The 26,530-nt window shown below is 35.3% G+C and overlaps 1 protein-coding gene across 1 annotated transcript in view; it reads left to right on the top strand.

Moving 5' to 3' along the window:
- Window positions 1-26,530, top strand: part of LOC131044218 (ASC1-like protein 1) — a 71,932-nt gene that overhangs the window by 21,345 nt on the left and 24,057 nt on the right. Inside the window, exon 4 of the mRNA XM_059207229.1 lies at window positions 14,963-15,148. Within this exon, the coding sequence (XP_059063212.1) occupies window positions 14,963-15,148 (186 nt within the window). The remainder of the gene's footprint in view (window positions 1-14,962; window positions 15,149-26,530) is intronic.

Here is a 26,530-nt window from a genome sequence, read left to right as displayed (position 1 = left end):
ATTACTTACCCTCAGAGTTGAAGGAGGAATCTGAGGATACAGAAGATGGGGGCAGTGGTGGCTCTGTAGACAGTGACGCCATACGCGAGATGGCTAGAAGGGAGGTATGGAAGGAGGAACGTGAGCGCATAAAGGCATTTGGGGAGAATGCATGGGAAGTGTTCAGATGTGCGGTGTTTAATGGGAACATGGCGCCTTTCCGTAGACAGACTGAATCAGATGACTGGTGGCTCCCTGAGAACTCCACCCGCAATGCTATCAATATAGGTGAATTTGCAGCTGTGACATACCAAGCTATTGGTGGACAAATGTAACAGAACTGTGGGTTATGGGGTTGTTTTTGGTAATGTTACTGGCTATTTGGTAGTCAGGCATGGGTGTCTATAGATGCGTCTATGGTAGTGTATGGCAGGCAAGGCTAGTCTTGTCTAATGTATGAAACAGTATGTAATTTTTCTTAATTTTGCAATATAGGGAGCTATCCCCATTAATGATAGCACTTACCTTAAAAAAAAAAAAAAAAAAAGAATTTAGACTACCTAGGAATCATTTCTAATTCATCTAGATGCAACAAAAAATAAACAAATTATTTTAAAAAAACATAAAAAAAAAAACAAAAAAAACTAACCCGAGAATTTGATTTTCCTTGAAAAATCACCTCAAATCCCCTTCAAATCCACTTGAAATGAGCAAGAATAGTTTGAAATCTCCTTGTTGGTCACTCTTCCCCCTTCTCACCAAAAAACCCAACTCAAAAAATGAAATGCAATGAACTTTTGATGTTTTCTTGTTATGTGCTGGCGCGGCCGAGTTTTTGCCAAAAACTCGGTGAGTAGAAGTCGTAACTACTCGCTTGGCCCAAAAACTAGGCGGATTTTTTGCTACTCGCCGAGTTTTTGGCGAGTAGTCCATCTATGGTTTGAAATATTGAGTTGTGTAGCTTGCTGCCAAAAAACATATATATATATATATATATATATATATATATATATATATATATATATATATATATATATATATATATATATATATATAGAATATCATTCTAACCCTTTCACCATTTGATCTCAAAAAGCTAACCATTCGATGCAGAACAAATGTTATGCATAATAATGATAGAGAATATAGATACTATCAAAAGGAATATGTAATGTCCCCTTTCGAGGAGTAGTTTGGAGCAACTAATTAGCCTATTGAATTCCCATAGGTTGAAGTTGGGTTAAAGGAAATAATTTAATTTAATTATTTAATATTATCTGGCAAAGTACATTTTATGGGTAATTTTATTTAATTAATCTAATAAAGTATTGTAAATTGACTTAAGTGAAATATTTAAAGGATATTAATAAAGTCATTTTATTTTTGATATTCAAATGAAATTTTAAAAGAACAGGAATTTGAAAAGTTCTTCTAGAGGCTTCTTGGGGTTATTATAAAATAATGTTTTTGGAGCCTATTTGGTGTACTTGGATTATTTCTTCTATTTGGATTTTGAGAGCTTCTTGAGGAGCCAAACCATAGGACAAAAACCCTTAGGCAATAAGTTTCGATGGTGAAACTATCCACCCTAGCTAGTTACATGCAAAATCATTCAGGTTTTGCATTTGCACTTAAGTGATTGCGGTTCAAATTTGTGAAGTCTTTTTACGAAGACAAATTTCATAGTTGTTCTTGGGAAGGTTCAGGCAAGAGATATTGAAAATTTGAATGTCATTATTCACTTTTTGGGCTGCACACTTAAAGGTTTATAAAATCACTTTTTCTAATGGGAACGCCTTGCATTATAGAATACCCATACATGTTGAACATGAATGAAGAGAAAGGCATGACTTGTTGCAAAGGAATGTAAGATTGATAGAGGTGTGCAAAGACTTAAGGTTGTCGATTCAATGCTACCGTTTGTCACACTGCACTATATGATATGTGGCTTGAGATATAAAACATGGTTGATGGTTTTCAAGGGAGAAATGCTGCACATTTAGCCGCTTATATTCACTCTACTCAGTCATATGACTTCTTTTTGCTGGGCGTGAACTCTTGAAGATGGGTCATGGGTGATAAAGGTAGTAATATACCTCTATGCGGTGTGAAATAAACTAAGAAAGAGGTGTTTTTCTCTTGTGAGGGGTCATGGGACTTTTTGGAGATGGCTGGGAGACTTTACAAGTAACAAATCAGTCATTTCCAGGCTCGAATGGCCTCATTCCACATGCTAGAGTTTGCATGAGCAGAAAATATGAGTGATGTTAGCTGAAGGTATAACTTCTGAGCAAATTACAAGCACTAAACCCTGCATGGAAGCTTCAATTCACTAGCACAACCTCTATTTTGTTTGTATTTGCAAAGGCTTTATGTTGACAAGGTCAGGGATTCTTGCATTTCTATTGTAACTATCTTCTCAATTAATATCAAATGTATGTGTTGAATTTCAGTCTCTATATGTCTGAGTTGAAAATGTAAATGGAAATATCACATAGTGGAGTTACTGATGATTAGCATATACACTGTTATGTATTAAAAACAAACTTGCTCTTATGTATGTTAATGCATAGATAGCTGATTGAATAAGAGATAAATGAAGTCTCTCATTCAATCATTTATCCTATTGATTATTCAAATGAATATCATCATGCCCTCAATTGATAAGCATTCTTTATTTATACATAATTGTTTATTATCATAGAATTCCGATGTGATAATCTATTATATTAGTTGCATTCACCGATTAGCAAATCAGGATAACCATCGCAAAACCTATTTGATGATTATCGGTAAACTGAACATCAATTAGTATTTAATGATTATGCTCGAACCGATTGTTATTGGGGAGATGTAATAAACTCACACTGATTGATATCGGGTGTTAAGGAAAACATTCAAAGCATTAATATAACCATATACCAATCAGTATAACTTCGAATATAATATGCACCGATCAATGATTAATGAATATAACCATTAGTTAAGTGATCGGTGTCCGTTAACATAGACACCGATTCACTTCGGTTACCTTGCAATACCAAACGCCATAATTAATACCGCTTGGCATATCGGTTAAACATGTTACATAAGTCTCGATCAATATCGGGTTGGCAAATATGTTATGTGTTATGTGATCACCGATTAATATCGGGCTGACAAATATGTTTAACACCGGTTGATATTATATACCAAAGGGTGCGATCAAGTAGTGTCTTGATCGGTCATGTCCATAAGACATGACCGGTCAAGGCACTGCTTGATCCTCCCCTCTCATATATATATATCATATGGCATTTAAGGAAAAGGACATAGAAATTATAAAATGCTCCTCTCACCTGCCATACAAAACTAGACAATCAGATTTATCATATAAGTAGACAATACATAGATCAATAAAATATAACTAGAATATATCTTGCATATTGAATTGAGAATTGAACAACATTTACATCTACTTCATGAATGAATGGTAAACTGAATTGAACACTCTACAAACTTACAATAAACCAAAAAGACAAGCGGGAAACTCTACTTGGAAATGCATGCAAACTGGATAGTGGCAAATAATGCAAAAGTTTGATTAAAAAATTCAATTAGGAATTTTTTTAAAATAAAAGAAAGTTTAGTCTCCAAAAAATTAGGAGAGACAAGCGGGAAACTCTACCTGGAAATACGTGCAAACTGGATAGTGGTAAATAATGCAAAAGTTTGATTAAAAAAATCAATTAGGATTTTTTTTTAAATAAAAGAAAGTTTAGTCTCCAAAAAATTAGGAGAGACAAATTTCCCTTTTAGAACATGAGATAGAAGAAGTCATGGGTGATTGAGACGAGAGAAGAAATGAATTTGCAAGAAAATATTAGTCAAAATTAGAAGGAATTAACTCAGGAGTTCCAAATTTTATGAAAGTCTATGTTAGAGATAGCATGGACCTTTGAGGAGTTGAATCAAAATTTGGGTGCCTTTATACTAAACCAAAACCATAATGGTGAAGGAACTTGTTTAGCCCAAGTTTTTGACAAGAGGACCTAAGGGAGAAGAAGAGATACAAAATCAAAACTGTGGAGACAATTTTACAGATGAAGTGCATGAATACGAATCTTTGGCAAAGGATTTTCATGCAGCCATGTCTTTCCCATATTTTTGCAATTTAAAAATGAAAAATCAACCTATGAAAGAGAAAAACATAAACTTTAATAGAGAATATTTGTAGCATTGGTTGGGTAAGATGTCAATACCCACCTTTGATGGTTCAAACAAGTGTACAGCTCACGCATGGATTCAAAATTTGCACACATATTTCTGTCTTAGCCCTATGTTTGAAGGAGAAGCAATCAAATATACTACACTCCATTTGGAAGGAGTTGCACATTAATAGTGGTGCCTTGGGTTGATCACCCAAGGACATGGTTTGATTGATATTGATGTTGAGTTTAGTCATAGGATCCATGATAGATTCAACCAAAGTTTTAAATCTCGGACTCAGATTCAGGAATCGACAAAATCTTGACAAAAAACTCGACAAGGACTCGACAAAAAAATGTAGAATTACACACAAAAAAAGAAATTAGTTGACAATTTTAACCTCATTTGCGTAATTCCACTGCCAGACCCCCTCATTGTAATCAAATTTTTTATATGACGAGATCCCATTAACTAGTGGGTTTTTGGGAGTGGAGACCCTAATGGGTTTGAGGGGCAGCAATGATAAGCTGCACAAGGTGTTAGATGTTAGAAAAACCCAACAATAGAGGGGCTGCTTGAAAAGATGAAACATAAATTCAAAAAAGTACTTTTTTCCACCTTTTTTGGCCCGACGCCCTTTTATTCCTGCCCAAATGCTTGTCTTCTCCGCTCCTTCCCTTGCTATTTCATTGTTCAGACCTAAAAGGCATGAGTTTGAGAAGCTCACTTTTTTGTTGTTTTAATGTGCCCAAACAGACCCGAAAGTCCAAGCCTAGAACTTTGGAATCTAAGCCTAGGACTCGGCAAGTCCTTGGTCAAGACTCGAGTGAGTACTTGGCAGAACTCTCCGGGACTCAACTCACGAGTCCTTGGTGAGTCGACTTGGTGAGCTCTTGGACTCATGAGTCCTGCAAGTATTCATTGAAATTGGTCCGGTTGAAGCAATATGAATTGTTCGACAATTATGTGACAAAGTTCAAGAGGCTATCTATTATGGTTCCTAATGTCTTTGGAAGAAGGCTTATTGTTTTGGTCATAGAAAGTTTGACGGAGCCCCTCAAAAGTTGGGTGTAAGCCTTTGATCCTCCCTCATTACAAGATGTGAAAAGAGCCAGAAACATGGAACACTCCATTCCAAAAGGAAAGACCCGTTCCAAGGCACCACAAGAAAAACAACATAAGAAGCCAATTTAGGAGTGGTTGAAGAAAAAAAACAAAGAAAAAGAAACCAAGAATGAGCTTTGAAAGAAGCTATTTTTTTTTCCTACAAATGAACCTTGGGAACCAAGACATAAATGTCTTCTTCAAGGGCCAATCCACTATATTGAAATTTGTTTTGGATGAATAATTTGGTCGAGTAGAACCTAAGACAAAAAGTGAAAAGATGTACATGAACATTGTCAAGTACCTTTGCCACATTCTCAAGTACTCCTAAATATAACCCCTTTAAAGTTTGATAGTTCTTCATGGGTAGAGAGTTATAGTGTTAGTTGATAGCATGGCAACCCACAATTCCATTGATGAAGGCTTGGTAGTTAAAAGAGGTCTTGAGATAGGAGACTTTGAGGGATTTAATGTGATGGTGGTTGATGGATTCACCATGTCATGCATGAAGAAACTTTCCAAATAGAGCCTCTCCTTGGGAAATAACAAAGTGATAGATGACTTCTATGTAGTGGCACAAAAGACACTGATATACTATTGGGAATTGAGTGGCTACTTTCCCTTGGGAAATTCACGTAGAATTTTCAAACCATGGCACTAAAGTTCCATGTTGATGGGAAGATGGAAGTGCTTTGAAGAATGTCAAATGGAGTTCTTATAATTGTTTCCTCAAAAAGAATGGAGAGAAATTTTTGCCATGGTTAGGTTTCTTGGGTAGCCCAGTGTTTGATAATTCCCACCACTTCTATAAATGATAAGAAGTTATATCATGTTAAAATCCAATCTCTATTGGATAAGCATAACAAAGTTTTTAATGACATACCCCTAGGAGGGCCACCTAATAGAGGATTTGAGAATGTTAATGAGTAAGGAGTCAAACCTATGATAATACTCCTTATCATCATCCCAAAAGATATAAGGCAAAAATTGAGAAGGCCCTTAAAGAGCTTTTAGACATGGGGCACATCAGACCTAGTTCAAGCTTGTTTGCTTCCTCTATGGTTTTGGTAAAGAAGAAGGATGGAACCATGAGGATATGCATAGACTACAAATCTCTAATTAGAAGGACCATCAAGAACAAATATCTATTGGTTGATAAACTTCATAGTGTAGCCTATTTCTCAAAAATAGTCCTTAGGATCGAGATACAATCAAATCAAGGTTTGAGAAGAAGATGTTCATAAAACGACTTTCAAGTGTCACTTTGGACACTTGACTTTTTTCATGCCATTTTGGTTGACCAATGCGCCCGCCACTTTCCAGTCTTGCATGAACCAAGTGTTTAACAAGCAAATAAGAAATTTGTTTTGGTCTTCTTTGATGACATCTTCATACAAAAATAAACAATGGAAGATCATTTGAGGCACCTAAATGAAGTGTTGGGAATCCTTGAAGTACAAGCATTAATTTCTAAGGAACCTAAATGCGAGTTTGGAATGGCATGTTTTTTGTATTTGGGATATGTCATTAGTGCCAAAGGAGTTCAAATTAATCAGGAGAATACTTGAGCTATCTTGGAGTGGTCTCCTCCTACGACTTTACAATTGAGAAGATTCTTTGGCTTCTATAGTTACTATAGGAGATCTGTTAATGGTTTTCACAATTGGTATCACCCTTGACTGATTTGACAAAGAAATGAGCCTTCACATGGACTATTGTAGCACAAAAAACTTTTGATAAGCTTAAGGATGTGATAAGCTCATGCCCTATGTTAGCTATTCCCAATTTCCCCCTTCCCTTTGTGTTGGAATGTGATGCTTTTTGAGAAGGGTTGGAGCAATTTTCTTATAGAATAAACATTAGTGGGTGGAAATTTCGTGGTTAAAATAGATAATAATAGTTTGCAGTACTTTTTCAGCTAGAAGGACCTAGATGAAAGACCACATAAAGTGGATGAGTAAAATTTGGGTCCATAACTTTGACATATGTCAAAGGACATAACATAGTAGTAGATGCCTTGTCATCAAAACCCACTCTATGCTCTATGACTAATATTTTAGTCAATTGGAAAGCTCATATTTTAGTGGTATATTTTAAGAACACCTTTGCTACTGACATGATGGAAGGCAAGCTGCAAGATGATAGATACCGGGTAGCAAATGAACATATAATGTACAAGGATAGAGTTTACTTGTCCGTGGTTCAACAATGAAGGATAAAATTTTGAGGGTGATTCATGATACCCCCTTTGGAGGCCACCCAAGGTATTTCAAGACCTACAAATAGATTAGGTAAATGTTTTCTTGGAAAGGAATCAAAGATGTTAAGCACATCAGAGAATTCATGACTTGTTAGCAAAATAAGACTGAGCAATCTTTTCCAGCAATTCTATTGCAGCCTCTACCAATTCCAAATAAAAAATGGGAAAGCATCTCAATGAATTTTGCCTTGGGACTTCCAAAAGTGTAGGGTAAAGATTATATTTTTGTTGTGGTAGACAAACTTACCAAGTATGCTCGTGTCTTCACTATCTTTTCTACATATAAAGACAGCTCAAATAAGTGAATCTTTCTTCAAAGAAGTTTTCAGACTCCATAGTTTGCCTCAAATGATAATAAGTGATAGAGATAGTAGGTTCGTTAGTTTTTTCTAGCAAAAGCTCTTCAAATTGATAGGAACTAAGCTTACTCGTAGCACCATTTATCACCCTCAAACCAATGGGCAAATCTAAATCGTGAACAAATGGATTGAGGATTACTTGAGACATTGTGCAGCAAGACAATAGAAGGCATGGATCAAATGGCTCTATCTAAGAGAGCATTGCTACAATAACACGTGTCACATGTATATAGGAATGACTCCTTTCATGACACTAAGTGGATAAAAAGCTTTAACTTTTGTTGATTTAGTCATTTTTTATAGTACATGACAAGTGTAATTTATTTAAACTTTAGCAATCAGAAAGCATTAATCAAAAGCATCCACACAAGTAAGATCTAACAATAGTGAACACGAGATGCACACGCAATTTATGTGGATACCTTAACGGGAGAAAACCATGGTGCTTCATAGGCACAAACCCACAGGAGACACCAATCTCCTTATCACCGGACTCCAATTCAGTAAGAGACTCCAATCTCTTTTGGAATAAGGCTCCAACCTTTGATCACTTTACAATAGAAGGCTCCAACCTTCAACTCAAATATGAATGAGGGCAAGCTTCTTGATCAAATAATTCTTGACAAATCTGCTCAAAATCTTCTTCACAAACAACTCTCAAATAACTTGCATAACTTTGTTAATGCATGATAGCCTCGGTAAGATAAATGATTGAATGAGAGATAAATGAAGTATCTCATTCAAACATTTATTATCGTGAGGGGGCATGATCAAGTGATGTCTTGATCGGCCATGTCCAAAAGACATGGCCGGTCAAGGCATCGCTTGACCGTACCCAGCCCACTACATATACCAAATGAAATGTGTGAGAATGGACATTGAAATAAAAAATGCTCCTCCTCTCCTGCAACATAAAAGAAGACAATCAGATTTATACAACAATTCAGTGATAGATAATACATAGAACAAGATAAATTTTAATTCTGATCCACAAAATTAACATGGTATCAGAGCCAGGTTTCCTTCTATAAAGCCTAACTGCCTGAAGGAAGATCCGATTAAGATCAGATTGATATCTCCTTGAAAGTCTCGAATATGGCCACCTTGCAAGAACTTGTCCTCTCAAACTTAAACTACAAGCGTCCCTTGCTGAAGTTAGAAATTCAGACGTATGTTCAGAAAAATATGTTCTCTAGAAGAAACTCAAGATACCTTGTGATTGAGAGGGAGCTTACTAATCAAGATTGAGCACTTCTGAGGTAAAAATTGTAAATATTGATTATTATTATTAATACTAATAATTATTTTATGGGCCCTGTGTAAATCATAAGGAAGTGACGACTTCCAAATGATTTCCACTTGTATTTTTGAGGTTATTGGAAGGTGACGATCTTACAATAACTCAAGATTGTGGATAGAATCGCTGACTGAGGCAATCCACGTAAAAGCTTGTGGATAGAATCGCTGACAGAGGCAATCCACACAAGAGCTCATGGATAGAATCGTCGACTGAGGCAATTCACGTAAGAGCTTGTGGATAGAATCACCAACTGAGGCAATCCACACAAAAGCTCATGGATAGAATCACCGACTGAGGCAATCCACGTAAGAGCTCATGGATAGAATCGCCGACTGAGGCAATCCATGTGAGAGCTCATGGATAGAATCGCCGACTGAGGCAATCCACACAAGAGCTTGTGGATAGAATCGCCGACTGAGGCAATCCACACAAGAGCTTATGGATAGAATTGCCGACAAAAGCAATCCACTCGAATTTGTGAATAGAATCACCGACAGAGGCAATTCACATCTTGAAACTATGGTCCCAAGATAAGCATCATACGATTTATAAATATTGCTCCCAATACCTTTTACATTTATCTTATCTAGCTAAAGGGGAGTGTTAATGCATGATAGCCTCGGTAAGATAAATGATTGAATGAGAGATAAATGAAGTCTCTCATTCAAACATTTATTATCGTGAGGGGGCACGATCAAGTGATGTCTTGATCGGCCATGTCCAAAAGACATGGCCGGTCAAGGCATCGCTTGACCGTACCCAGCCCACTACATATACCAAATGAAATGTGTGAGAATGGACATTGAAATAAAAAATGCTCCTCCTCTCCTGCAACATAAAAGAAGACAATCAGATTTATACAACAATTCAGTGATAGATAATACATAGAACAAGATAAATTTTAATTCTGATCCACAAAATTAACAAACTTCGCCCGCCAGATGAGATTAAATTAACCTCATAAATCTGCTCAGATACTTAACACATATCTGCTGTAATAAGCCTTTATTTCTGCCCTTGATATACTTCAGATCTTCTTCAAATTCTTTTAATAGATCTGCTTATAGGCTCTCATTTGTCTGCTCATAAGTCTCCAGTAAGTCTGTTCATGGATCCTTTTTAAGGCTGAATTTTATTCAGTGCATCTTTCTAATATACTTCTGTTTTGCCTCTGCTCTAAGTCTGCTCCAATCTGTATGATATTGCCTTCAAGAACTTATATCACCTCCTTGAAATCTGCTATGTTTGGATGATAATACCCTTTTTCCTTTTATCACAACTCCTTCATAGAAGTTTGCATATACTCTTCTTTTATCTCTGCATATAAGTTTGATATTAAACCATATGACTATTCTATTTTTTCCCTCACACATCTTTCTTTTTCTTTTTATATTCCCATATCTAAGTGAAGTGACACAACTTATGGAATAGAGATCTCCCTTCAAAGGGACATGGCTTTTGTTCAAAAGCCAATCGCTGAAATGATCTAAGATTAATTGCTTCCTTTTGTAAAACCTTTTAGTCTTTGGTTAATTGCAAACTTATAAAGTGTAATCGCTGCCTTGAAGACTTGATTCCAATTACTTGTATTTTTGTCTTATTCATTTTCGTCTCATATGGAACTTTGTCCTTTTCTTAATTTTGTCTTATCTACTCTTTTGTATTATATGGTTGACTATCTCTTTACAAATATAATCGCTGTCTTCATGTTTATTGCTGCCTTAAATATGTTATTGCTGATGTTCATTAGTTTATCGCTGCTCTCTGATATTTAATGAGACTTCTAATAAGTTGCTGCTCTCAATGATAGTGAGATTCTCTTCTTAATGAAATAATTTCTGCTCCTTTAAGTAGTCTGGTCTCTTCTTAAAAAGATGATCTCTGCTCCTTTTAATAATCTTTAACATGATTGGATAGCATGTAACATCTTTGTATAAGCATGATCAGTTATAAATGTCTTTGTTGATAACAATAATGTCTCTGTTTTACAATAATGTTGGCTAAAGCTGTAACTATGACTTTGATTTCAGGAATAGCTATTTTCATCTCTGAATCTTGTCAACTCTTTTCATTTCTGATTACCAATACTGTGATCACGTTTCAATCAGCGATAACATATTCTTGTGAGAGCCCTGTGCAACATTGTCCAGTGTGCATGGTCAATTTCCTCTCAATGGTTGAGCAGATTACAGGCCATATCATTGCACAAAGTTGCATTTACATGAATATCCATAATGATTCAACATCATTACATTATAAATTTATAATTTCTCTTACTGAAATATTAAGTAAAGATGCATGCACTTAGAACTCATTCTGTTAATATCAATGACAACTTTGTCTTCATACCTTTGACATCAATGACTATATTTCAACAATCTCGACTAAGTGCCTTTGACATCAATGACAATATTTCCAACACTTATTTACATGATAAATAGCTGTCTTACTACTGAAGTGGTGTGGTTCATATCATGGAGTAGCATTTGACCAAGGCTGGTTGAGTAACTTGTTAAGCAATATTTATATAAATATTAATGTTTGAACTTGCTGCCATACCATGCTTCAAGGTAAATCACAGCCTTTGAAGCTGTTGTTTAGCAATTTTCAGCTTTCCATGCACTTGCAGATGTAGTCATACACCTCGGTACGTTGTCAATTTATTGATTTGAAATTTACATCATATTTTATCATAATATTTCAATTATTTCTCATCATTAGATATCTGGTGATAACAAGTTTTTGGGATTACATTTCTCTAGATAATAAGCTGAATCTTGAGGGATTTATTTGTACTTTCTCCAACATAATAATTTGGTATTGCTTCATGTAGGTTTTTGTGCAGTTTAGTGCCAGAAATAATTTTAAGTTTGTAATTGCTTTCAATATTGTGAGTCTAGAAGGCTATGCCTCCAAAATGGTGGATCATTCTTAATTTCCAACATTATTATTTCTAATGTTAATTTGTGTGTTTCTCCATCAGATTTAGATTTTGCAATTGTTTTGGAAGGCTTGCAGCCAAAATTGGTTTTATTCATTTTTCACTTCCAGCTTGTATTGCATATAGAAAGCTTGTTGCTAGATTATGCATATCTTACTTCCACAATTTTGAATAGTTTGAAATGTTGAGTTGTGCTGCTTGCCTCCAAAATCACTTTTATATGATATCATTCTATCCCTTTCATTGTATGCTATCACCTTTCCCTCATCGAAATCTTGATGATTATATCATGTTTATTCATTGTGAAAGTGAAAAATTAGATAAAAATTAGTTTGGGACATTATAGTTTACAACTTCTTACTTGGTTTTAATCCCATATATTGGTCAAGCAAGAAGCAATTTGTTATTGCTCTTCTTCCATAGAGGTTGACTATCGGGGTTTTATGAATGACACCATTGAGGCCCTTAGACTTTAGCATATTCTCATTGAGTTTGGTATCCAATTTTATAGGTCATCTATCATATTTTGTGACAACTAGGGTGTTATCTCAATCTCGTAGAACCTTGTCTATCATCAACAGAGACTAAACATATTGAGATCCATATGCACTACATTTGGAAGCTCATTCGTGGACATGTCATCAATCTTTGCTATTGCTGAACTAACAAGTGGATAGTTGACATCTTCACCAAGCCCTTCACAAAAAACAAGTTCCTTCCCTCTCTCTATTTGGGGTAGGGGGAGGGATATGCTCTCTTCTTTTAAGGGGTTTCTTTTCTTTGGAAGGTATTTTTAAGTACATGGGTACTTCAATAGAGTTCATTTACTAGGATCCATACTTTCACCCATCTAAGTTGCACTTAAGGAGGGTTTTAGTGTAGGTTTGTTTTTTCTTTTATATTTGTGATTGTTTATTTTATCTACACATATTTAAACCTACTTAGGTTATTATAAATAGTATATATGAGAGTAGATGACATCTTTGATAAGAGATGTGCATAACTTCCACCTATTCTTGGTAATTAGAGTTACTTGTTCACTTTGATATATATGCCACCTCTATTTACCATTTATATATCTTCTTCCAAGTAGGTGTAACCATTTATTTGGCATCTTCCTGATAGGTGGAACTCCAACCTATTTTTGATTGTTAGAGTTATTCTTCCTGTTGGTTGTATTTGTCTCACTGTTATCTATATAGAGTTCATCCATCTCTTATTCTTGATGATGGAGAGTGGGATTCCTTTATATTGTTTGCATATCTCTTGTATTGTTGGTAACTAGCTCTATTTTTCTATTTTGATTCTAGGATTGTTTGTTAAATAGTCCTATTGTATCTATTCCTACACTAGGTCTTTAATAGTTTCTCACTTATTTGCAGAATTTAACACCGCCAATAAACATTGTGTAAACAATACATGTTTTGGAAGACTAAATTTGTGACATGAGGTATGAGGTTACCAATTTGTCATAGAAGCCTTGAAGACCATGATGTGAGGCACTCCTTGTAATGAGAGGGTGTTTACAGCTCATTTCTCACTTATATCCATTTTTTGTATCCATGGTAATTTATTCATTAGGAGTTTTTGTAGGAAAGGAATATGTCTATCCTACAATAAGGCTTGCCTTGATATATATGGATGTGATTAAATGTTCTATTATATTGGAAAATTTGATCCTTGAGTTGATCTTGTTCTCAACTAAACATTATGTAATGTGTCCATCCTACATCCATGGTATGTTTGCATAGTGGATGGCTAGAACTCTCCTTTTTAAATTTTTATGAAACAAAACAATGATTTTTTCCTTATGAAAGATCTTTTGCATGTGGTTGCATACGATTCATAGGTATGTAAACATATATGTAATGGAATCCCACTTAAATAATCACTTATAAGATTTCTTGAACATGCCTCTAACTAGAAGCATTTTTGTAGTTTACCCTTCATTGTACCTATGGTGCATGGGATATGCATTTTTTAATTAATATGGACCGAGGTCTTGTTGCTTTTCTTCTATATTGATACCTTGATGGTCTCTCAAATTTTGTGGTAATGCATGGCCATTTGAAACACTAGAGCTATATTTGTATTTAATGTGTGTGTAACTATAGGCATAAGAGAGGTCTTGGATTAAATTATTTAGAATATTGCTAGAACATTTTTCAAAACTTAAATTATCAAGACACCTCTCATGTATGGTTGATGGTGATCAGAAATTTACTTGAGTGAGTGAGGAAGGAGAATGCTTGAATACACCTAAAGTAGACATGTAGTCTTCTTATTTTATGATGTGTTTTTTGGTAAAATCAATTTATGGATAGTATTTTGTTCCAACTAAAGTATAACCAAAGTATAGTTTTTGTTGCTGTTTAGACAAGTCAAGAATGATGACCTTCTTTGCCTCTAGATCCACATTATTATGTAACACTCATCAAATTGTGTAATGCTTTCATAGATATTTCCCAATGAATCCCTGGGAAAACCATAAGGTTCTAAATTCCTTTTAAGGGTGTTATATACGCACATGTACATACATAATATGCATATATGTAAATCCTTATGTATATATAGGTATATGTGTGCACACACACACATAGTAACACATGGACACACATGTGCACATGTGCACACATATTCACATATATCCTTGCTCATTATCTTTGGAATTATAGGATCATTTTAGGGTTGTGATGTTTATAGAGACTTCACCTTAGTAATTTAGTATGGAATGCTCACATCTTGTTGATTGGAACTTCTTGTGTCTGTCTTGATTGCAGATGATTTAAGCTTTTCTATAGTTGTTAATGTAGATGTTGATCACAACACAGGTTTGCACGAGTTGGTTGTGTGGTTCTAGCCATACATGATGCTAGCGATGTGGTCATGGAGCTCAGCAAGAGCCTCAAATACATTGGCTATGATTTGCTCCCAAGCATTACTTTCATAATTTTTGTCATTTCCTGGCTTGTCTTACGCATCATTTATTTTTCTATCTGGGTCATTTGGAGCACAAGGTAAGCTTTTATTTTTCCAGTTATTTTATAATTTCTCACATATGATGTTATGGCAAAAGATAGATTTAAGTAACCTAACAACTGACCATTGGCACATACATAATTGTGGATACCTTTAAATAACATGAAATTAGTAAATACTGAATGATATTATTATATTGGAAAAGGCAACCCTTGAAAGTCTGTTCAAACATAAAATCTAAACTTGAAATTAGGTGCTCATCTGCACACTTAGGATATGTTACAAGTTCAATTTCAAAAAGGAAATATGTTGCAAAATCCAGAACATCAAATGCCATGCCGGTTATCCGCAGTTTTCTTTTTATTTTCAAATTCCTGGTGATGTGCACAACCATGGGTACACCTAGATTTGCAGAACAGTAGTGTGAAAACGCCCATGCATATTGAAAGTCAATCAATTAAAGTGAGAATTGAAGCTGTGCAGGTCACTCCAAATCAATTAAGTTAAGGTCATTCAACAGGAATTGGAAGATGAAAAATAATTCAGGTATTGAAATTTAACTAGATATAGCCCAATTCCAATTCCCTCTTGCTTTCCAATTCATGTATAACTTGGAAACCAGGATTCCAAGTAAGTATGAAATGGCTACTAAATGGAAGCTAAACTCCTAAAAAATGAGCATCACAATGACTTCCAGATGCATGAAAACATCCAACAACATTTCACTTATGTAGAAGAGAAGAAAAGACCACTGCAGCTTTGAACTTTCTAGTTTCAACAGTGAGACTTGAGCCTTATTTGAGATATTTTGAGCTAATACAGTCTCAATTATTTACCTCATAATTCAATGGGAATTATGGATCCTTTTCAGTGCAAAATAATGGTCTTAAGGGTGACTTCAAACATATTCAAGAAGGTATACGATCAAGTTTAAACAGTCACACAAGATGAGTGGGTTCAGTTGAAGCAATCTCAGATTTTGATTGAAATTAAATTTTAAAACCCACATTCTAACTCATAATCTTGAAATATCCCTTGCTGATGTGAGACTGAAAGTGTTTAATTTTGACTCAAGGAATATTGTCAAACAGTTATCCTTCATTCCTTAAACCTGCTGTTAATAAGATCCGATTGCTTTGTTTGTGTTTGCTTGACGCCAAATGATGTCTTCAATTTGACTGTTTATGAATTTTGAACATATAGATGGAAAGTCTTGAATTCAAAGTAGATTGACTAAGCTACATGAAGAAAATACATAGCTAATGCAAATGCAAATCAACATCTACAGCTGTATGACATTTTGACAAACAGTTGACAGGCATCTCATATGCTGGGAATAAAGGTATATTACATCAAATATATGGCACCAAATCTGAACCCCTTTATTGAATGCATTTCCAAATACAAAAATTACCAAGCTTCTTGGTTTCCAAGATATGTGTAACAGACTGTGAATGCTCACTTACAGCAGTAATGCCAAGAAGCTAAGTAAGCAATGTAAATAACTAAGAGGAACCTGATTATTGAAGAGTCCAATGCCGTGGTTTTAAGAAGCAAGCAATAACCATTAGGAAGAGTCCCTCTTTGGCCCAAATCGTAGCCTCCTCCTAGCTACCCTTGTTCTCATATACTTAGTCGATAATAAATTATTTGCAGTTTCCAAGAGCCCTCTCAAGCATCAAAACCCATCACTATACCCTCACAAAAAGAGCGCTCCAGCTGGGAGATGAAATCGGTGCATCCATAGGCCATCAATAAAATCGTGGTCTTCCCCTAGCTGTGGTGAAGTCTGAAGATGTCTGTGATTTAGTCTCAGAACATGGGAGATGCAATCGGCTTCTCTATGGCAAGATTGATGAAGACTTCTAACACCAAAATGTCTCCAAGGATCTCCAAATTGAATTCTAGCAAAATTGGCCCTTGGCCACAAGTTAAGCTCCAATGAAAGGACTGAGATATTCTCTCCAATCTGCAACCCTTCAGTGGGTCTCTCACCACCTCAGTTATGCAAATCTATGGGAGTTTCCGTTCCCAAAGATCAAATAGACAACCTGTAGAAACCCATGGCTCCACAAAGCTCATTAACACAAGATGCCAATTATTCGATGTCCAACAATGAACCAGCCCCCTTTATTTATTCTTTTTCTCCAATGGATCGGTTCCCTTCTAGAAGATTCCTTTGTAATTAAATAATATTTAATTGCACTTTGGATAATATTAAAATATCATTATAGCATAAGTGCAATTGACCTCATACGTGACATCATACGTGAGAATACGTTATCTCACCAAAAATCATATAAAAAATAAAATGTAAAGTCGCAAGCACTGCCCATGTGACCCTCTCATCAACTCCTTGGCCTATGAGGGTCAAGTAATAGGCCAACTCCAGGAATGTCTGCGAACTAGTGAGAAGGGGACAGTATCGATCTCGTTTTGAAGTGAACCCATTAGCTCATTTCAAAATTTAATAACATACAAGTGAAATCAAGAATAAAGGTAAAGATAAAGTTAGTTTTCATGGCACTGCCAACTGAAACACCAGTCTGGTATGTGAGACCCCCCCTAAGAAGCCCACAAGGGAATTATTTTTTCATTTACTTCATGTATTGTTCAATGAGTGTGCTTACATTGCCTTCTCCTTTGAACTTGTGACATCCTCTATAAAATATACACAGGCCATTCAGGATGTAAATTGTAATTAAAATAATGGATAATTGAAACTAAAACTACAATTTATCATTCTCATTGTAAACTTCATTTCATCTTTAACACATTATTCATCATTTACATTCCAATTCATGTTCTCCAATTTTTCCACATGTCTACAATTTATATGCTAAAGTTAAAAAAAATAAATTAAATGCAAGAAAAGCAGAAGAGAGATCCAGGGAAATTTTTAATGAGAACCCCTATTTTTCAGTTTAAAAATCCTGGCAATTTTTTTTCAATATCAAATTTTTAATATTTCTTCTAGTGAGAAAATAAAGGTTCTTCCCAATTTACTTTATGTTTTCAAATTCATATATAATAGGTTGGAAAATTCTCAAATAAAATAAATTTGTTTTCTAGAAATTTAGGTAAATCTCAATTGAAAATTGCAGAATATTTTAGGTGAAATCAGAGAAAAATAATCATTCGGTGAGTGTTGGGCACTAAAAATTTCCCTATATGGGATGCCAAATCACTTAGGAACTCTGTTGAAAAGCTGAGTGAAAACAACAAGTGGTCCTATCGGATATAACTTTCAACTAAATACAAAGGAAATCGTCCTTCCCCTTGCTCTCATTGAGCCAAGAGGATTTGTCAATTTGAGAAGGAATATGTTAATACTGCAACACTTATAATCATGAACTACCATATTGCTAAAACAAGCCCCTTAAGGATTTTATATCTTTGTGCAGACATAAAATTTACTTCCCAAGCCCAACTTTTCATTGCCTTTCATATTGAAAATTGAAATAACCTCAAACTTCATATAGTTTTCAAGTTTCCATTAGCTTATAAAAATAATGCAGCTAAAATCAATGCTGCAATGAAAAAACCAATCTTTGTGCAAGTAAAACAGTTGTAGCTTGTCACAATGATATATTATTTCCAAATTAAAATACTATTTTAGATGTCATATACCTACTACATAGATACAGAATAGGTTTGTGATATCTACTTATTGAGTATAGAATAAGAATATGATAATAGATAGGAAAGTATGAACGAATAAGGTGATAGGCTATTTATATGCATATTAAGGGTCATGTTTGATAGGATGTGCAGTATCAAGTTGATAGTCCCTATCTTCTTGGTAACAACCGTTGATACTTAATCACATTTGTCCATAACATGATGTTGGAAGGGTGTCCTTGCTCACTTCTATGAGCTTTGCCAACTTGTGTCTTTGCATTTTATTTCACACCTTTCGCAAGACACAAAATAGAACACTGTGTATAGTAATTTGTTCTTTGAAGACTTTGAACTATTAGGGCAAGCTCCCTTTCACAAAAACTAAATACTGTAATGGCCCCTACTAGGATCTTGTCTATTTCAACCAGAATTAATCAATTTCCATATACTTATAACTTAAACTAGATTGATTAGGAAGCAATTCCATCTTAACCTAAGCCAAATTTAATATTTTTATTTGTATGATCTAGACATTATGTATACATATATAACTATATATGTAAATGTCTCTCTCTCTCTCTCTCTCTCTCTCTCTCTCTCTCTCTCCTTATATATATATATATAATCCTTATTCTGATTTGAAAATGTAAATAAACCAATAAATGAATTATAAATTATAGCATTAATCATTTATATCTTTATTAATTACCAGACAGATCTGGTCTGCCACTTTTTATGAAATCGAGCAGTCTATATTAATATTACTATTAAATTCTGCATAAAGGAACATTATTAAATATCATATATTAAGCATATGTATTAAGCCATCCCCATGCATACCGCCAACAACAAGAATGTTTACTACGTGTAACTCCAAAAACAATTCTGATCTGATCTGGCAGTCATGTTCCCTTCACTCAGCCTTTTCTTTTTGCATTACCTTTCATTCCATACTTACTAGATGAATATCGAAGCTGCAGGTTTCCCTCCTCCATTCTCTTCCCCAAAATTCAATAAGGATGTAAAAGAATAAGAAGTAATTGATATATAAAATATATATTTTATGTTCTTTCTTTGACTATCAATTAGAAAGTTTATGAGTACTGCCTCTAACCCTTCTAACCTTATAAGATTATTAGGAACTCGACAATTAAGAAATCTGATATAAATTCTGATGGTAGGATATAAATCGACCACGTATTGCTGTGAACCTATCCTCTTTTAGTTCAACTATAATGGAGTAGACTGGTAATGTAATTTGTGCATGAAAAGTGACTGGGTTATATATACATAGCTGCTGTTTCAAAATGTAATCTCTGCGATTGTGTGAATAAACATATAGGAGAGATGACTGTCATTTTCTGATCATCTTTTCTGTTAGTTAATCTTGTGTCCCTGCTATGTCTTATTGACCCCTAATCGGCATGATATTCCTATACTTCTCCCCCCTATGGGATGGGATCAACCCTCCTTATATAATTTGCAACTCAAATAGTTGCATCTCTTCATCATACCACTTGAATTCTCTATGGCAATCACACCTCTTGGTGGATAACTAATTGGTGATTAATTGACATTGTTTGACATGTTACCTCCTGCTTGATAATCATGAAGGCTTCGATACATACAGATCGCTTTTTTTGTTAATTACTATGATTGCTAATAAATCGCTGAATAGGATGATCTCTTGTTAATCTTGATAGTGTCTTAGTGTTCCCTAAGTGACATCGCACATTTTCACTTAGCGTTTATTATGTCTAATTGCTGGATATTTTATTAACTCTCACCCCACTGCAAACAATTAATAAATCGATGTATATTGTTTGCCTTTCCATACCATTAATTGTAGCCTTGTTCATAAATTGTGTCTATGACTAATCTTAGTTTTGAACTCAGTGACTATGATACTGTCCTCAGAGTTATGAGCGCTGATTTATCTGATCACTCTTCTTGAAAGACAACGATGTCTATTGGACATGACATTTGTCATGCTTATTAATTATTCATAATTCTTGGTGCAACGTTTCCGGTCATTTTTCTTTAATTGTTGACCATATCTGATTATTCTGATTGCAACATTTCTGAGTTGTATGCTGACGTCTTTAATTTATAAATCTGTTCTTTAAGCTTGATCTTGTAAATGATGTTTATAGTTTATAATACATAAATTATGTTTATAGTATAATATTAATTTATTTTATTTGAATATTTCAAGAATATTATTAGTAATAAATATTAAAATTTTTAAATTAAATAATGATATTTAATAAATAAATTTCAAATAATTATTTGTTGATAATTATTGTTTTATTTAGGATATATATATAATGATCAAGGAGGGGACATGACAAATACTTTGAATTATGCAATACAAACAAATGAAAATTAAGACATCTTTTTGTTCCTCAACGTTGCTGTAATTAAGGTGTCAACATGTAAAGTAATGCATGGAGTAAACCAATGGAAAAAGGATTATATCATTATGCTGATGGAACTATTTCAGAACCATCAGATCCTAAAGATGATCCTAATTTGAAAATGGAATGGCTCATTAAATCTTCTATGGCTTTTGGAACATTAAGAAAATATGTATCACCTGATCTTATCTTTCATATTGAAAAGTGTAAGACAATCAAGGAGGCTTGGGGCAAACTTGCTCAATTGTATGTCAAGTTGATGAGATTAGAGGATACACACTTGATAATGATCTCACAAATTTGGATCCCAAGAATCTTGATACAATCCAAGGCTATGTTACTAAGGCAAATGAGCTAAGAGCACAACTTAAGGATTTTGGCATTGAGAAGAATGATGCACAGTTGGTCTTCAATTTGTTGGGGAAGCTTCCTTCGGAATATGCAGCTTTTGTTTCTTTGTTTCCAAACCCATTGGTTGACTATGGGTAGTGCCTACACTATACTATCATTTGATTCATTCACATAAATGTTGATGCTTGAGCAACCAAAGTTGATTGCCATGAGAAGTCTCAAGACATCCAAGTCAAAAGATTTGGTGGCTAATCAAGGGAACCGAGGAAATTGTAATGTCCCACCTTGTTGTGGAACACAGACAATTATAACTGTAGCAACCTTTCTTGTTCTTTTAATTAAAAATATTATGTTTCTTTTTTTTTTTGTGATCTTTCAAAGCTAGACAGAAGTTGCAGAAGGTATTTTTTGTTAAATTTGTGACCTAGTTCAGTAATCAGATTTGTAGCATTTAATTATTTGCTAACAAAAAGTAAACCATAATCAAGTAAATGCAAGAATGAAAACAAGAGAGCAAGAGACCAACACAAATACCCTGGGAAAACCTCCAAGGAAGAAAAACCCAGTACTAAAGACCCACAGGTTAGATTATGTATTTTCTTAATTGCATCAATACAATACTTAGCTTGACTCTTCAGATCCGCTCCCCTTTTAATTTATCAGATCTGCCCTTCTAATTACACCAAGTCTGCAACAAGGAATACCAAATGCCTTCTATCTTCTTGAACTAATTCGCCAGTCCTCTTCTATATTTCGCACAGTCCTCTTCTATGTTTTGCACCTTTAGTTGCAGAGCTATTTCGCTGATTGCATGAGGAATTGAATAAGTGATTTGAGTTTGCATTTGATCTTTATTTATATGAGCTTTTAACCCATATAACTTCAAGTTGGCCTTATGCATTTTGGCGCCAATTTGATTTATTGTGGCGTGCTACATATTTAGTGTGGCGTGGAGATATGGGGCTGGTTCTGTCTTGGGGGCACGTTACCCTTTTAGGATAGGACCCAGTCCTATATGGGTTCGGATGTTGCCTTAAGGCAATTCGAACCCTCTTACCTAGTTATAAACAACACTCCCTCTTAACTAGGGAAGAAGATAATACATAATCTGAACCTTTAGAGTTCCATCTAGCACACAAGCATAGAATGGATCTAGCACACAAGCATAGAATTACATCTTCCACCTAGCAAACGAGCATAGGATGGTTCTAGCACACAAGCATAGAAAGTGTAATACACAAGTGGGTCTTTACATAATTACAATTTTCCATCTAGCACACAAGCATAGATTGGATACCTTTCATTCTTGCACACAAGCAAAGAATGATCAAAACGCTGCAGATAGAGTCACTGAGATTGAAACTCCCTCTCAACCAGGGTTTCATTTTCCACAATACCAAGTCTGTCTCTAAAGTATTCAAACTTCACTCTGGATAAGGGTTTGGTAAGAATATCTGCAACCTGTTCATCTGTGCTAATATACTTTAGCTGAATGGTGCCTCTTTGCACCATATCCCGAATGAAGTAATAGTGCATTTCCACATGTTTGGACCGGTCATGGAGCACGGGATTTACTGACATCTTTATACAACTTTGATTATCACAATGAATGGTGGTAGGACCAGTAGATTGACCAAATAATCCAACTAGAAGTTTGCGAAGCCACATTGCTTCTGTAGATGCAATAGATGCTGCAATGTACTAAGCTTCTGCAGTGCTTAATGGTACCGAAGATTGCTTCCTACATGCCCAAGAGATTACTGCAAAGCCCAAATTGAAACATATACCCGAAGTACTTTTCCGGTCCTTGACACTTCTTGCCCAATCTGAATCTGAATAGCCTTCCAAGAAGATTGAGGTATTAAGTGAATACTTCAGCCCATAACCAATAGTGCCACGCAGGTATCTTAGAATGTGTTTGGCAGCAACCAGGTGAACAAGTTTAGGCAAGCACATGAACTGACTGAGGGCATTCACAGCATAACAGATATCTGGTCTAGTATTGACTAGATACATCAAGGCTCCAATCAACTGCCTGTACTTAGATGGATTTGCAAAATTAGGGTTAGTTGCAGAAACACTTAACTTCTTTAAGTTAGATTCCATAGGAGTAGACATGGGTTTACAGTCCATCATTCTAAATCTTTTCAGAATATCAACAGTGTACTTTCCTTGACTTAGAAAAATTTCATTTGGCTTTTGCCATACTTCTAACCCTAGGAAGTAATGCATTAGACCTAAATCCTTCATTTCCAATTCTGAGGCTAATTCTTTCTTACATCTTATAATTAATTTATTTTCACCAGTGAGAAATAAATCATCCACATACAAAACCAGAATGAGCATATTATCATTATATATCTTCAAGTAAATATTAGCATCAGCATCATTCTTACGAAATCCTAAGCTTAGTAAGTACTTATCAATTCTTTCATACCAAGCACGAGGGGCCTGTTTGAGCCCATATAAGGCTTTCTTCAACCTGCAAACATGAGAATCTCTTTTATGGATTACATAACCTTCTGGTTGCTCAATATAGACTTCTTCCTCAATGACACCATCGAGGAAGGCTGTCTTAACGTCCATTTGATGCAGCTCCCAACCTTTGGCTGCAACAATAGCTATTATAGATCTAATAGAAGTATATCTAGCAACAGGAGCAAAAGTTTCCTCATAATCTATTCCTTCCTTTTGAGAAAAACCACGGGCTACAAATCTAGCTTTATATTTTTCAATACTACCATCAGTGTTATGCTTAATTTTAAACAACCATTTAGAAGAAACAACAGACTTACCTTTGGGTCTGGGTACAATGTCCCAGACATCATTCTTGATGATAGACCCATACTCTTCATCCATGGCTGATTTCCAAGCATGATGGGACATAGCTTCTTCGACATTGTGAGGTTCAGACTCAATGATATTACACATCATAGAAATGTAGCTGGCGTGATTTTGGAGTCTCTTGCTATCTCTATAGGTTCCTTCAGCATCTTGAATAGTGTTTCTAACCCAAAGTGGTCTCTTCTTGCATACCACAATATCCTTAGGTATATCTATAGAGTCCATGGGTTCTGCTGGGTCATCCTGAACTTCCTGATTCGGGAGGTCAGTGGACTCCTTCTGTATCTCAGGGTTAACATCAACTTTTGAATCTTGATTTTCAATCACCGTATCATTATTATCAGATAATGAATTTTTAGATCTTTTGAAAGCAATATCTTCTTCAAAAGTTACATCTCTACTTACCTCAACATACCTTTGACCTGAAATGTAGATCCTGAAGGCTTTGGAAGATTCACTGTATCCCACTAAGATGCCTTTCTTTCCAAAGGGATCCAACTTGGTTTGTTTTTCCTTAGGCACATGAACATACATAGGGCTCCCGAATATCCTTAGGTGGCTGATGTCAGGTTTGATTCTGTTGATTTTGTAACTAGGTTAGAAAATAAATAGGATTCGGATTGCCTTAAGGCATCATCCGAATCCTTATAGGGCAGGGCCCTATCTATTGTATTTATGTGTAAAACAAATAGGGCTGGCCCCCTTATATCCTCCACGCCAAACATAAAAGAAACTCATGCTTCATTATAGGGCCGACCCTATATTGAAATATACTAAGTTAAGCATACACTCCAAACGTGTGGACCTATCCACATCATTGTTATATGAAAAATGGTTTTAGCGCCCAAGGATAAATGGGCCGACCTAGAGATAAGTAAAAAGATGAACCTCATATATATTTCAGCTACTTGCAAGGTTAAAGACATATACACATTCAGCGAATATTATCTCTATTATCAAGCAACAAACTACCTTCAGTGATCAGTGAATTTCATCTAGAAGACAACAAACATATCCAGTGAGCAGCGAACATATCTAGAAGACAGCAAACATCATCAATACACACCAAACCCTATTGGTATTGCAGTGGTAGCATAGCGAACTTGCTCAGGAGCTCAGCGATCACCTTTGGAGGTCTACAAATTCCATTCAAGGGACATCGAACTTCATCCTTGTGACTGTAACATCGGCAGATAAGCTCTCTATTACAGTGTGCCCTAGGTTAGAATTATTACTGTGATTAGTTTAGCTTCAAGTGTGAAGCTCATTGTAAACCCAATTGGTTATTGCCTAATCAGATCTGAGGATCTATTGTTGCTGGGTTTTTCCTCCTAGAGGGAGGTTTTCCCAAGGTACTTGTGTCTTTGTGTTCCTTTTGCTTATCTCTATTTATCAGCAAACAATCTAATTAGGAGCTAATTCTGATTTCTGGGTTCTTATATTAATCTGAAAGGCTAATTTCAACATGGTATCAGAGCTCTAGGTTCGTATAGAGGTTGTGATCAGATTTGTGCTCCTATCTAACCTGCTGTTCAAAAGTTTAGTCCTCATGGCTTCTTATATTAGGGCTGAAGATAGGTTGGAAGGTCACACAAACTACTCTTCTTGGAAGGTCAGGATAATGATGGCATTGAATGATCTTGCTGAATATGTTAGCAAGAATGCTAAGGAACCTGAGAATGAAAGTGAGAAAGAAGCTTGGAAGAAGAAGGACTTCCAAGCTCAAAGGATGATAATAGACTCCATCAAAAATCACTTGGTGCCATCCATCTCCTTGAAGAATACCGCTAAGGAGATGTTCACCACATTGGAAAAGATGTACGAAGTCAACAATACCAGCTACATACTTGCTTTAAGGAATCAGCTCTCTTACATCAAATTAGAGAAAGAAGAGCCTGTTGCTGCTTACTTCATGAGAATCTCTGAGCTAAGAGATCAGCTTGCTACAGTTGGGAAGAGCGTTGAAGACAGTGACTTATCTATGACTGCCCTAAATGGTTTTCCTCCCTCTTGGGAACCGTTTGTTCAAGGAATCAGTGCCAGAGTTGAGCTTCCTAAGTTTGATCAGTTAATGGGAGATTGCATTCAAGAAGAGTCTCGCCTGGCTGCAAAAGGAAAGATTAAGAACCCCTATGATGAGCAACATGTCCTCTTGGCTAAGAAGGAAGGCAACCATTGGAAGAAGAA

Source organism: Cryptomeria japonica, chromosome 6 (assembly GCF_030272615.1).
Source record: "Cryptomeria japonica chromosome 6, Sugi_1.0, whole genome shotgun sequence".
In the NCBI taxonomy this organism is placed as follows: Eukaryota; Viridiplantae; Streptophyta; class Pinopsida; order Cupressales; family Cupressaceae; genus Cryptomeria; species Cryptomeria japonica.
The sequence above is the reverse complement of the archived record's forward strand: the minus strand, read 5'-3'. Positions and strand labels throughout refer to the sequence as shown.